The 13,169-nt window shown below is 39.4% G+C and overlaps 1 protein-coding gene across 8 annotated transcripts in view; it reads right to left on the reverse strand.

Annotated features, from left to right (window-relative positions):
- The window catches only part of DOCK11 (dedicator of cytokinesis 11), a 247,141-nt gene that overhangs the window by 88,517 nt on the left and 145,455 nt on the right, over positions 1–13,169 (reverse strand). For 4 of the 8 annotated variants that reach the window (XM_033945543.1, XM_033945540.1, XM_033945539.1 and 1 more), the window contains 4 exons: positions 10,112–10,258; positions 8,073–8,156; positions 6,318–6,429; positions 5,304–5,342 (listed from right to left, as the gene is read on the reverse strand). In XM_033945543.1, the coding sequence (XP_033801434.1) occupies positions 5,304–5,342; positions 6,318–6,429; positions 8,073–8,156; positions 10,112–10,258 (382 nt within the window). The remainder of the gene's footprint in view (positions 1–5,303; positions 5,343–6,317; positions 6,430–8,072; positions 8,157–10,111; positions 10,259–13,169) is intronic. The other 4 variants (XM_033945546.1, XM_033945542.1, XM_033945541.1 and 1 more) reach the window with 1 other exon arrangement.

Consider the following 13,169-nt stretch of genomic DNA (forward strand, 5'->3'; position numbering starts at 1 on the left):
ATAAGCCAACTTCCCATGATCAAGTGATTGATCATTAGAAAAAGTGTTTATTCAACAGCAGGCTGCAATCAGATTGAAGGGAGTGCAACACAGCCCTAACCCTATGACCAGATTATGGGTCTGGGTTTACACTCACGATCCACCTTTACCTTTTTCCATTTGCAACAAATGGACAAAACTGTACCTGACACTAATGCGGTAGTCCTGCATGAGAGCAATATGAGCAACTGGGTTTTAAACTTTAAAGTTTTGGCTTTTTGAGGCGGTTTCTAAGGCCAAAGAGATAAACACTATCGCCCTCTCACTTTTGATTTGGAGAACGTATATATGCAGGCATAAACCCTTTGGAAATATACAGTCAACCCATGATTTATGGACTAATTGGGGGGAGGAGGTGTCTATGAAATCAGTTTATCCGTTAAATCAAAATATGCAAAACCAAAAGTCCGCTAAATTTTAAATGCTATATTTTAAGTGCAATATAATCAATTTTCATAATAAAACCCTCAAATTTAGCTATGTGTGAGAACATTACATATCATGAATTAAGAAATATATATTGTAAATACACATAAATGTTTTGTTTTGGAATTCTGCTGCTTCTGAATTCTCAAATCTCGACTGTGACCGACAAATAACTAATGACAGCACTGTTACTACAAAATCCGTTAAATCAGTGTCGACTATATATGCATTATAAAACAGAAAGTACTCAAATTGGATGTATATTTGAAAAATCTGTCAACCTCACACACAATATGATTATCAAAATACCAGCTTATATCTTATAAAATGTACTCAATAATGTCCATAAATAGTAAATTAAATATATGGCTCCTTTTACTAAGGTGCACTAGCGTTTTTAGCGCGCACGGCAATTCAGCGCACGCTATTCTGCGCGTTAAGGCCCTAACGCACCTTTGTAAGAGGAGCCCATAATGTGAAAAGTACTCAGTGCCCTTTGTCGCCTGCACAGACAGTGCCGCTACGAGAACAAGTTTGGGACCATCACAGCACTCTTCCGTCCCAATACAAAGATGTTACTACAGCAGTTACTAAGAAAACTGAAAAAAAAGTGGTATTTTGATAATCATATTTTGAAGAGCATATTTATTTAAAAAAAATTTTATATTCCTACTGTTGTTTGGTATCATAACCTCACACACAAAACATGCCCCCTTGAAATCTGTGTGCTGTGGAGACGTACATGTATGAAGCAGCTAATAACATTGTAGATGACAGTAGATAAAGACCTGAATGGTCTACCCAGTCGGCCCAACAGTCACATTAATTGTCAATTTATGATTAAACTAACAATGAATGTGCTACAAAACATATATACTTGATCCTGAATGTTGTTTCCCATTTCTGGGACCATATACCATATTCTCTCTAATAATCACCCACCTCCAATAATTACCTACCCCCTTCTTCAGGACCCCAAAACTCCATGTCATTTGGTTTTAAAATCAAATCAAAATTCCCCCAATAATCGTACTCCGCGCCCCCACCCCACCTTTGGCATTGCTCTCCACCACCCTCCATCGTCATCTGAAATGAAATAGATCTCTCTTCTTACCCGATCTTGAGGTTATGTTCAGGGTCTTCAGGTCTGCACATGTTGAAGGCTTTGAGCATGCACATATAATCAAAGCCTCGCACCAGCCCAGCACCATAACCTCAAGACAAGGTAAGAAGAGAGATCGAGTGGTTGGGGGAGTGGGGGTGGGGTAGAGGAGTGCAAGGTCAGTTACAGCTGGAGGCAGGATAGAAGACAGAAAAGGTAGTCATCGTGGGGTGGAGGGCAGGGTGGAGAAGACAATTGGTCATCTGGTCATCACAGGGAGAGAATCGGAGGTGAGAAATAATACCTCCATTAATCACCCACCCTAGACTTCAGAAGACCTGATGTTTCTAATAATCTCCTCAGCAATTATTAGAGAGAATATGGTAAGTCTGCCTCACACTGGCCTTGGTTCCTCACAGCCCGAGTCACCATGTAAGCACTACTCATGCAGTCGATTAGGTTTTGTTTTTATACTGTCCTCTTACTAATCAGGGATCATCTGTGTTCACATCATGCCTTTTTGAATTCCGTCACCATTTTTGTCTCCATCACCTCTTTTGGGAGAACATTCCAGGCATTGATTACCCTCTCCATGAAAAAGTATTTTCTGCCGTTGCTCTTAAGTCTACCACTCCAAAGCTTCAATTCATCTCTAGTTTTACCATTTCCCCACCTCTGGAAAAGCTTTTATAAAATTATTACATCTATGTCCAGTTACACATTTAAATTTTGTCTTACTCCTTCTTATAGAATAGCATGCAGTGTATTTATGTTCATGGATACGCCAAGTTGCCTTTCATGTAACTTTGATATTCATAAACCATAGGAATCTCATTATAGATGTACAACCTGATCTATAAAATGTTTCCGTTAAATGTGTTTAAAAAAAAAAAAATTGTTCTATAAACACTTATGGCAAAAAGACTAGTTTATAAAAACAAACATGAGAAACATTTGAAGAATTTGTGGAAATGCTACTTCTATGCATTGAAATGAAGTCAATTTTGTCAATATATGTAAAAAGAAATTTACCCAATAGAATAGTAAATAATGGCAGATAAAGACCTGAATGGTTCATCTAGTCTGCGGAACATGCACACTCATCAATACATGATTAAACCCAAAATGAATGTGATATAAAATACTTGATCAATGTCTTTTTGGGGCACTTTTGGGACTTAGAGAAATCTGCCTGGCACCGTCCTTACGTTTCAAGTATTGGAGTTGCTGTCAAAGCTCTCTCCAGCCCATATTTTTATGGTTCTCTTCTCTATTCTAAAATTATTAAATTGTATGTTTAACTGTATGTTTATATATATATATATTTTTTTACTAAAGTTGTATCTTGCTTAGTAAATTTAAATAGGTGATTTATCAAATCAAAAATAAACTTGAAACTTGAACTTGATCCTAACCCGAAGTGCCAACAGGACACAGACCACAAAAGTCTGCCTGATACTGGCCTTAGTTCTTCAAAGCTGAAGTCACCATCTAAGTGCCACTCAACACATCAACACCTATGCAGCCATTTAAGTTCTGTTTTTTTTAATACCACAAAAGAGGAGGAAGAATCTCCACTACGAAGCAAACAAGCAGAACCAAACAGTGGAGAGCAACCACAATAGCAAACCAAAATGATGCACAGTAGAAGTTGTTTAAAAGTCCTTTATTAAAAACTCATTAATTTGTGGCAGAAGGGACGCAACATAGTGCGTGTTTCGGCCGCAAGGCCTGCATCAGGAGTCCAAAACCAAATCTTCAGAATCAAATGTAACAACTCTGTGGAGTGACGATGTTCCCAAATGGACTTTATTTGAAAGTATCAAAGTTCCAAAGGTACACTAAAATCATCCACATAAAATAATTCCATCCACATAAAAGTAAATCATCCACATAAGAGCTTTAAAGGACCTAGTCTGCTAGGGATACAGAACCCAACACTTCCGGTTCACCACACAATTGTTTCCCATGTACTCACCTTTATAGGACCCCCCAGGGACCCCTGAAGACTTTTTGTCGAAACGCAGACCGTGTTGGGTCCTGTATCCCTAGCGGACTAGGTCCTTTAAGGCTCTTATGTGGATGATTTACTTTTATGTGGATGGAATTATTTTATGTGGATGATTTTAGTGTACCTTTGGAACTTTGATACTTTCAAATAAAGTCCATTTGGGAACATCGTCACTCCACAGAGTTTTTTTGGTTTTCTCTGGATTTTCTTCTTTGAGGATATTTTGGGGTCAATTCCTTTTGTTTTTTTCAAATGTAACAACTGACAGTCTTATGTTCAAAGTCACAAACGGAACACTACCAAAGTTCCATACTAAACCCAAACTCTTCCAAAGAAGCATTTATTAGATTTCCTTACACATCCAGGGTGGGTGGGTGGGGGGAGGGAAATGTATTCTGGTTACTAAAATTACTTAACTAAAATATTGTAATTACATAATATGTCTTCTATTAGTTATGGGGAGGAGGGGGGGGGAGAAAATGATTGTTTTATGTATTAATTGTGTATTTAAAGTGCCTTCTTTGTAGTGTTTAAGTTTAAATGAATTGTATTGCACTGTCAAAGTTTGAAAATTAATAAAGATTAAAAAAAAGAAGCATTTTAATTTTAAACAGCTTTCATTGGCTTATTTTGCATCTTGGCACCAGAACTGGCATTATGTGCATGGCATTGGACTGCCTAAATATTGGTGCCCTCAGAGGCAGTAAAATATCTATTGTTCCTGAATGGAACTCACCCTGAGCTACTACTGAAAAAGAAATGAGTCAACTACAAAATCCCTTCCTTTTCCCATTATCTCCCCCAATTCCATATATGGCACTCAAAATTGTGCCTGCAAATTTGGGCATGTGCCCAATTTATGCATGCAATTTAATTGAACAAACCAATTGAATAACAAGCCAGTTAATAGGGCGCTAATTGGGAACAATTAAAATTTATGCGCACATCTTCCTAGTAGGGATTTGGAGGGGCATAGGTGCATCAGGGGCGTTCTTAGAAATTGTGCGCCGTATTAGAGAATATGGCAGAACCACACCTAATTTAGGTGCAAGGATTTACACCTGGTTTCAGTTGGTATTTATTTACTTTTAAAATTTATATACCGTTTAAAAACTAATCGGTTTATATAATTTACATACATAATATTAAAATAGACACATGATAAAATAGACATGTGATAAAATAAACATGCAAACAAAACTCAATTTGGATACTAAAAATCGTGGATAGTTCATCAACTTTACTAGAGATAGCTAGAAAAAGGCATCTACAAATAACTGCGTCCTAAGTACTTTTCTAAACCTGCCCTTTTCAAAGCAATTACGTATCTGGTACAAATCCAAAAATTGGATGTGGATCCTGGCACTATGATCTATAGAATAGCTGTGCTCATTTTTTTCCGCACCCACATTTGGGAGATATTTACAAAATCCAGTACTATGTGTGTATACAATTTAAGAAAAAAATCAAAAAATCAAAAACCTTTCCTGCACGCAAGAAAAGCTTTTTTCGAATGGCCTCATCGAATGAATTACTTAAAAATATGCACCATGTTATCATTCAAAGGTCTACTACTGAATTAGAGAAACTGCATTTTCTCAGCAAATAATAAATTAATAGCAAGATGCAGCATTGTTAGTCTAATTAGTGTATGCAAAAATTAATTTATGCTAATGCAAGCTTTCATTTTATTTAAAGTAATCGGATCATCCCACTCCAACCTACCTAATGAAGAGAACCGATCCACAGCATATGAAATATAATCTAGTCAATATGTAAAAAAGAAAAGATAGAAATAAAACATACTGGCTAAATAAAAGTTAAAAACATGCAACTAAACTTGAAAGATGGGGACATGGATCTCTGCTGTATATTTGTGACATATGGTTAGTGTATTACTATCAATTCCTGACATCGAATCGTAAATTACGCATATGATTGGAATGTACTGTGGAAATTTTGCCCCTTATCAAGGTAAACATGCTAAACAGGTAGCTGATTAACAGATTTTAAATTTATACCAGCAGTAAAAAAAAAAAAGGCATATTACTCAAATTAATACTGTCTTTGTTTGGCACTCTATTCAAAGGGTCTGTCTTAGGCTTTCAAGTAGCATATCTGTATTGGCAATTTTCTGCAGGCCATGAAGATTACCAACCTGGACCTTTCTGAATTCATTCTTCTGTCCCTGCTGTACTGTCCCTGACCCAGTACTGTTTTGTTTTTTAACATTGCTACTGTGGCATTGTCTTTGATAAGTCAGTGCTACTGTAAATTAGACAATGACAAGGAGACAAATTTGTCCTCGTAGGAACTCAATTTCCCTGTCCCGTCCCCATGAGTTTTGTCGCTCATTCCTATTCCTATTCCTGTAAGCTCTGTCTTAACTGCACAAGCCTCAAACACTTATGATTTTAGTGTTTGAGGCTTCTGCAGATGAGGACGGAGGAATAGGGCAGGGTCAGGAAACGAACTCGCGGGGACGGGACGGGAAAATGAGTTCCTGCAGAGACAGAAAAATTTGTCCCCGTGTCATTTTCTACTGTAAATTTCTCCGACATTTTTCTCTCTCTGGTTCTTTGGTATTAACAGAATATGCAAAGTTTATGCTTAATGCAGGTGCTCAAATAGACAGAAGAACTAACACCATGAAATGAATCAGTGCGCTTTCTTCCACGCATAGCACGCCTAAAAGTAAGACCAGTTTAACAGAACAGAAAATATATTTGGGCATTGTACCTTGAACACGCTGGAGTCTATGCTTTGCAAACTGCATTGGTAAATTCAGAGGGATATAATGCTCGTGATTACAAACTGTTTGCAAAAATTCAAATTTGTATTCAGTCAGTATCTGTGAAGAGAAAAGAATGCCATTTTTAGCCACTTTACTGTTAATGGATGCTTGCTGGCTGACAGGGGAAGTTTTATCTGTGAGAAAGGGCTTTTATGTCGCTGGTAAATCAAAGCATAGTACAATTTCAGGGGACAGAGTTTGTAAGTAAATAGGGGGGTGGGATAAAGGGTCATGGACTTGATATACTGCCTTTCTGTCGTACAACCAAAGCTGTTTACATATTCTGGGCAGGTAGAGTACTTTCTCTGTCCCTACTGGGCTCACAATCTGTTTCTATACCCGAGGAAATAAAGGGTTAAGTACACACATTCTTTTGACATAGGATGTCAGATGATGAAATTCCTCCCACACCCCAAGAAGTCTACAAAGATTAGGGGAAAGAGATGAAGTCCAACTCCAAACTGAGTAAAAATAAGGAGAAATCTATGATTTAAGAGTATTAAACGGACAAGCCCTCAGTCACACAGCAACCTCTGGAATCTCCAGGGAAAAGCTGTCGCGGGTTTACACCCAGAAAGGTGTTAACTGCGAAACATCCCCGGGCTTGCTCCGGATAATACGTTTACTTTGCTTACTGCTTGTGGATCATCACCTCCACTACACACGGAGAAGCTAAGTTCTTTCAGGCTGTGTATTTTCGAGTTTGGTTGGATTTGGACACTAACTTTCCAGCTTGGCCCCCAGCTTAGGGGTAAGAGATGAATTCCTTCTTCATTTTGATAATGTGTGTTTTTTTCATTTGAGTTTTTCACACATTGCACATTTGCACTATTCAGGCACTAGAAATATTATCCGGAGCAAGCCCGGGGATGTTTCGCAGTTAACACCTTTCTGGGTGTAAACCCGCGACAGCTTTTCCCTGGAGATTCCAGAGGTTGCTGGGTGACTGAGGGCTTGTCCGTTTAATACTCTTAAATCATAGATTTCTCCTTATTTTTACTCAGTTTGGAGTTGGACTTCATCTCTTTCCCCTAATCTTTGTAGACTTCTTGGGGTGTGGGAGGTTCTTTATTTGTTATCTTATTTGTGTACCTCCTCGATTTAGGGTTCTATTTTTTGTCTTGTTAAGATGATGAAATTCAGCACAGGGGAACTGAGGCTGATGCCAGACAAACTTCTACAGTCTATGTTCCTGCAAATGACAACAGACAGGTGAAGCTTCGGCAACTCCAGAATTCTAGCTAAGTTCTGCTTTGCATAGTTGCTTTTGAAAAGTTGCAAGTCAAAAAGTACTTTATATATGTGCAAGGAACAGGCACTGTTTTCTGGGATTTGCCAGGAAGCCCTAGAGAAATAGAACCCTAATGCTGGATTTGTATTGCTTAGAATCTGCCGGAAGGAACCATCTGAGGAAGCACAAGCAGCAACTGAATCCCAAAGGAGACAGTGTTTTCGTACAGCAAATATATGGAGCGGGGAAATATTTTCAGAATTGTGGGTACTTGGCACACATGAGCCTGTAAGAAGCATTTCCCCTTTTAATATTTGTTGGGTAGCCTATTTGTACTTCTACTAGCCCGTTTCCTCATCATCCTAAAAAGCGCCTATAGTAATTTTCATCAGGAAGGCACTCATTACCCATGGAAATCCCTTAAAAATATCCTAATAATAACCTCCGTATTTAGATATTTAGATCTTACCTTGGGGTCTTTTGAACTGAATGCAGACATGTAGTCATTTATCCGATTAAAGATAAATCCTCTATCCATTAAAGTCAAGCAACGCTGTAGGAGAGATTAACGAATATAATATAGTAATTCAAGACAACACATGAGGCAACCTGCCAATTTCAACCATACCCCTCCAAATGCGGGACACGTAAACCACCTTGCCTTGGTTGACACTATCAGTATCACAGGTGAAAAATACAATAACTTTGTCACTCTGCCCAGTCTTATTCATGGAAGCCACCTCAGAAGTTATGTGTTCTGTAACTTGAGCCTTTGAACCAGATGCTGCTCTTCAGGAGCTCGGATACCCCACTGAGGGAGACCAGAATGCCCTGGGGAGCTAACACAGTAAGCATGCAGTAGAGACATGCACCGGTGGCTTACAGCACAGCTTCCTAATGCACGCGGAACCATCAACCTTTGCTCGCTGATGCAGTAAACAAAGTGTATGCAAATGGGATCTGTGCAAAACTCATGCTCTAACATGGGAGAGCACACTGGACTCATGCACACATGGTTTTTGCACCGAGGATAGCTAGTGCTCCAAGCATGTCTGAGCAGAAAAACATGTACTGGCAGACATTTGCATGTGTGCTAGAAGGCTATTCTGTGCATAAAAGTTTTGCAATGCCATTATTTATGAGCAGAACAGCATTCCAGCACATATGCAGAGGTGTGCCCATACAATTATAGCTCATAGTTCGCCTTTACTTGATACACCGTAAAATCTACAAAAACTTTTAAGTGGTTTACAGCATCAATATAACGTATTTTTTGCACTATAAGACGTACCTCACCATAAAACGCACCTAGGTTTAGAGGAAGAAAACAAGAAAAAAAATATTCATAAAATATACTAGGCTCTGCACCCAGCCCCCCCTCACTCCTTGCCAAGCTCTGTACCCAATCCCACACTCCTTGCCAGGCTCTGCACCCTATTCCCCTTCCCTGCCAGGCTCTATAACCTGTCCCACCACCCTGCCCTATATCCTTGTCCCCTCTCTGGTGGTCTAGTGGTAGGCCAGGACAGGAGGGATCCGTCCCAGCTGACTAACAATTTTTTACACCCTCTTAAATCCTGGTGGTCCAGTGGTGTATTGGCAGGAGCGAGCTTTCTGCGCTCCTGCCCCTTCCTCGCTGGATGGCTGCCTCATTATCTCGGGGCCAGCGGCGTACAAGGCAGAAACAAGATTTTCATGCTCCAGCGTGGGTCTGTGACGCTCCCTAAATGGCTCCCGTCAGTTCTCGCGGGACTCGTGAGAACTGACAGCAGCCATTCAGGGAGCGGCATGGGGCTAGGCTGGAGTGCGAAAAGCTCGCTCCTGCCTTGTGTGCCGCTGGTCCCAAGATAATGAGGAAGCCATCCAGCGAGGGAGGGGCAGGAGCGCGGAAAGTTCACTCCTGTCGCTACACTGTTCGACTACCAGGATTTAAGACGGATTTAAAAAGGTACAACGGGGGGATTAAAAAAGGTATGTGAGCCTTCTGGGCACTGTATGTGAATGAAACTTGCCTTAGATTGCAACTGAAAAAGCTATGAGTTGAATCCAAAATAATGATAAAATATTATCCCTTTCCATGCTGCTCATTTTTATTCATCCTATATGCCTTACGCGTAAGGTAGTATTTCTTAATCCGGCCAGCCAGGTTTTCAGTATATCCAAAGTAAATATGTATCACATAGATCTGCATATAATGAAGGCATGCAAATCCCTCTCATACATATTTTGGATATCCCAAAAACTTGGCTGGCTGGGTGTATTCTAAGGGCAAGGCGGAGAAACTATTCTAAGGTGACCTTTGCAGATCCCTAATGCTTGGTCCCTGCAAGTCTGGTTTGTATGAACTGCTATATCCTCTAAAACAAAAACAAAAAGATTATCCCAAAACGGTTACAGACTGCAGACCAGATTATAATGCAAAAACATAGTATTATCCCCGACCGTTGGAGCCATGACATCATGCATTGGTTATGTTCCACAAACCACTCCAAGTTGGAAAGCACTCACTTTGATGAAACTGGCCAAGCTAAAGTTCACACTTCTGGACTCCTCTGGGATTTCACTATACCGTATGGTAACGTGAGGAATTATTGCAAGAAGCAGCGAGTGCAGAGCATTTTGGAATGACTCAGGAAACCTCTGGGTTCTTGGTAGCTACAGAGAAAAGATATACACACACATTAGATGAGCATACTGTATATAAATAACAGTAGTGTACCTAGCATATTTGACACCCGGGAGCCCCAGGTTACCACATGGCTCCAGAAAGTGGAGGACAAATTGAGACATCTGGGATTTACTTCCATTGAAAGCAATGGATGTCTCAATCCGGCCTCCTTTTTCTGGAGACATATGGTAACCCTACCCAGGACTGATCATTTTTAACACCCCCCCTCACACACACAGAAAACAGATACACCCTTACCCAGTATGGAATAAGTAGCCACAAACTAAAAATAGAAATATGTAGACAAAAATTAAACTGAACCACCAAGAAGCCAGACTTTGTATACAATGCAACACCACAGAAACAAACTGTGACACATGTTTCCTAATACTGTGCAAAATATGAAGATAGAAGATGTAAATTTGAAAAATAAAAAACTGACAAAATACCAATCACCACTTTACAAATTAACAAATAGAAATAAACAAAAAATGGAAAATAAGATAATACCATTTTATTGAACCGATACAATTTTCAATTAGTTTTCAGAGGCCAAAACCTCCTTCCTCAGATCAGTACAGTATACTGCAATTACAGTATCTTGTCCTGACCTCAGGAAAGGAGATTTTGGTCTCCAAAACTTAGTATATTAAAATTAGTCCAATAAAGAGATCACCTTATTTCCATTTTCTATTTATAAATGTTTATTAACATAGCTATAATACTACATATATATTTTTCTACCTTTGTTATCCCTGGTTTTTGCTTTCCTCATCTTCTCTTCACTTTCTTCCTTCCATCCAGCGTCTGCCCTCTTCCTACTACTACTATTAATTATTTCTAGAGTGCAACCACACATACAGGGTTACAAAGGAGAGCCCCTGCTTGAAAGCATCTACTGTTTGTCCTCTCTCTCCTTTCTATCCTGTGTCTGCTCTCCAGTGGCGTACCTAGGGTATGTGGCACCCGGGGCCCATCATTTTTTGACACCCCCCCCCATGTAAAAAAATATTTTTTGTAATGACCATGAAACGGAATAAATGGTCAGAATAGAAACAGGCAGTGAAAATTTTCTTATATTCCAAACATAACATAACATAAATTATGTCTGAATTGTCATGACATCAGAAGTACATATGGAGTAGTTGCAGGTGATGCTTGGGACAGTTCTGATTGTGTTAGTTCGGTTTTATGTGTTTTTTGAATAGAAGGGTTTTTATTTCTTTTTGAAAGTTTTGCAGTCTGTGGTCGATGTCAATTGGTTGTAGAGTTGGGGGTCGAGTGTTGCAGCTCGAATGGCTAGGAGGTTGTCGAACAGTTTTTTTCTTTTGACATTTTTGGTTGGAGGGTGTGTGAATGGTGCGTGAGCTCTCCTATGTCTGTTTGAAGTGGATTGAATTATTTAGCTGAAGAAATTAGTTACCACCTCATCCCACATACATTAATTCTCTTCCATTTTTGTTCCCATTATAAAAAACACTGATAAGTTCCCAGAAAAAAAATACATTAAAATAAGAAGTGAAAACAAAGGCCCCTACAGATGAGAACATAACATAAGAATAGCCTAACTGGGTCAGACCAATGGTCCATCATGCCCAGTAGCCCATTCTCATGGTAGCCAATCCAGGATACTAATACCTGGTCAAAACCCAAAGAGTAGCAACATTCCATGCTACCGATCCAGGGCAAGCAGACACTTCCCCCATGTCTTAATAACAGATTATGGACTTTTCCTCCAGGAATTTGTCCAAATCTTTCTTAAAAACAGCTACACTATCTGCTTTTACCATAACTTCTGGCCACTTCATTTTTAAGTTTAGATCTTTCCTTTCAAACAGAGACCTTGCTAGATGTCAAATACAGCACAAGGTAACTTCACATGGACTTAGCTGTGCAGGAAATGTGAATCTCCTCATACACCCACCATATAGTGCAAAAATGTGCAAAGGTCTGTTTTTTTCTTTCGATCACTACATAGCCTAATGCCACACAAGCAGCGCTGTTACAAACATATTCTTTAGGTCAATGCTAAGGATAACAAAGTTTCCTTCCTTGGACCAGAAGGAGATACTGATAAACCACTGGAAGAGATCCCAACACAACACCCAAAGACCCACTCAGTGTGTGAACCAGTTGAGTGGAGTGGACTAACTGGGGGGTGGAAATGGGCCCGGAGTTTGCTCAGCAGAATTTCCCAGACCACCTCTTCCTCTCAACACATTGACACGCTGCCACCACCACCACTAGAAACACCTCACTGGATAGGCCAGCTATGCTATAAACTTTATAAAACACATTATTATATTTTCTTATAAAGCACATATTTTAACTGAACTCTCTGACATCCTCAGCCTTTCCATTCACAAAAATAGAAGGAAGAAAAGTTCCCATTTCCTGCTGTTTCATGTCCCCGGCCTATACAATATTTTTTTTCTGCAGACCCTTCAAAAGTCTGACCAAATCCTCGTTTCACTTGCATTATAAAGTACTGAGGATGCCATCTCTCCCCAATCCCAGGTCCTAAAGTCTAAGACAGTAGCGCAAACTAATGCTGCCAGATTCAAGAAAAAAATTTTGATTCGATTCAGCCTATTGAATTGGTTTTTCAATTCGATTTTCCTGCCCAGTTGGGTGATTTTTTTCAAAACTCCTGGTGGGTTTTATAGCTTTTTCACCCCCTTTGGCTTCTCCTAACCACACTGGCGCTGTGGTGTAAATAAAATAAAGAAACAAAAAGGACTTTTCCTCTCTCTGTTAAATCCTAGCTCACGTTTGCAGTCCAACACCAGCTCTGTCAGGATACACATTTCAAATCTGACATATTATAATCACAAAACAGAAAATAAGATTAATTTTGTTGTCTGGTTATATTTCAAATCTTGTTGGTCCAAGGCTCTG

Source organism: Geotrypetes seraphini, chromosome 5 (genome assembly GCF_902459505.1).
Source record: "Geotrypetes seraphini chromosome 5, aGeoSer1.1, whole genome shotgun sequence".
Taxonomy (NCBI): Eukaryota; Metazoa; Chordata; class Amphibia; order Gymnophiona; family Dermophiidae; genus Geotrypetes; species Geotrypetes seraphini.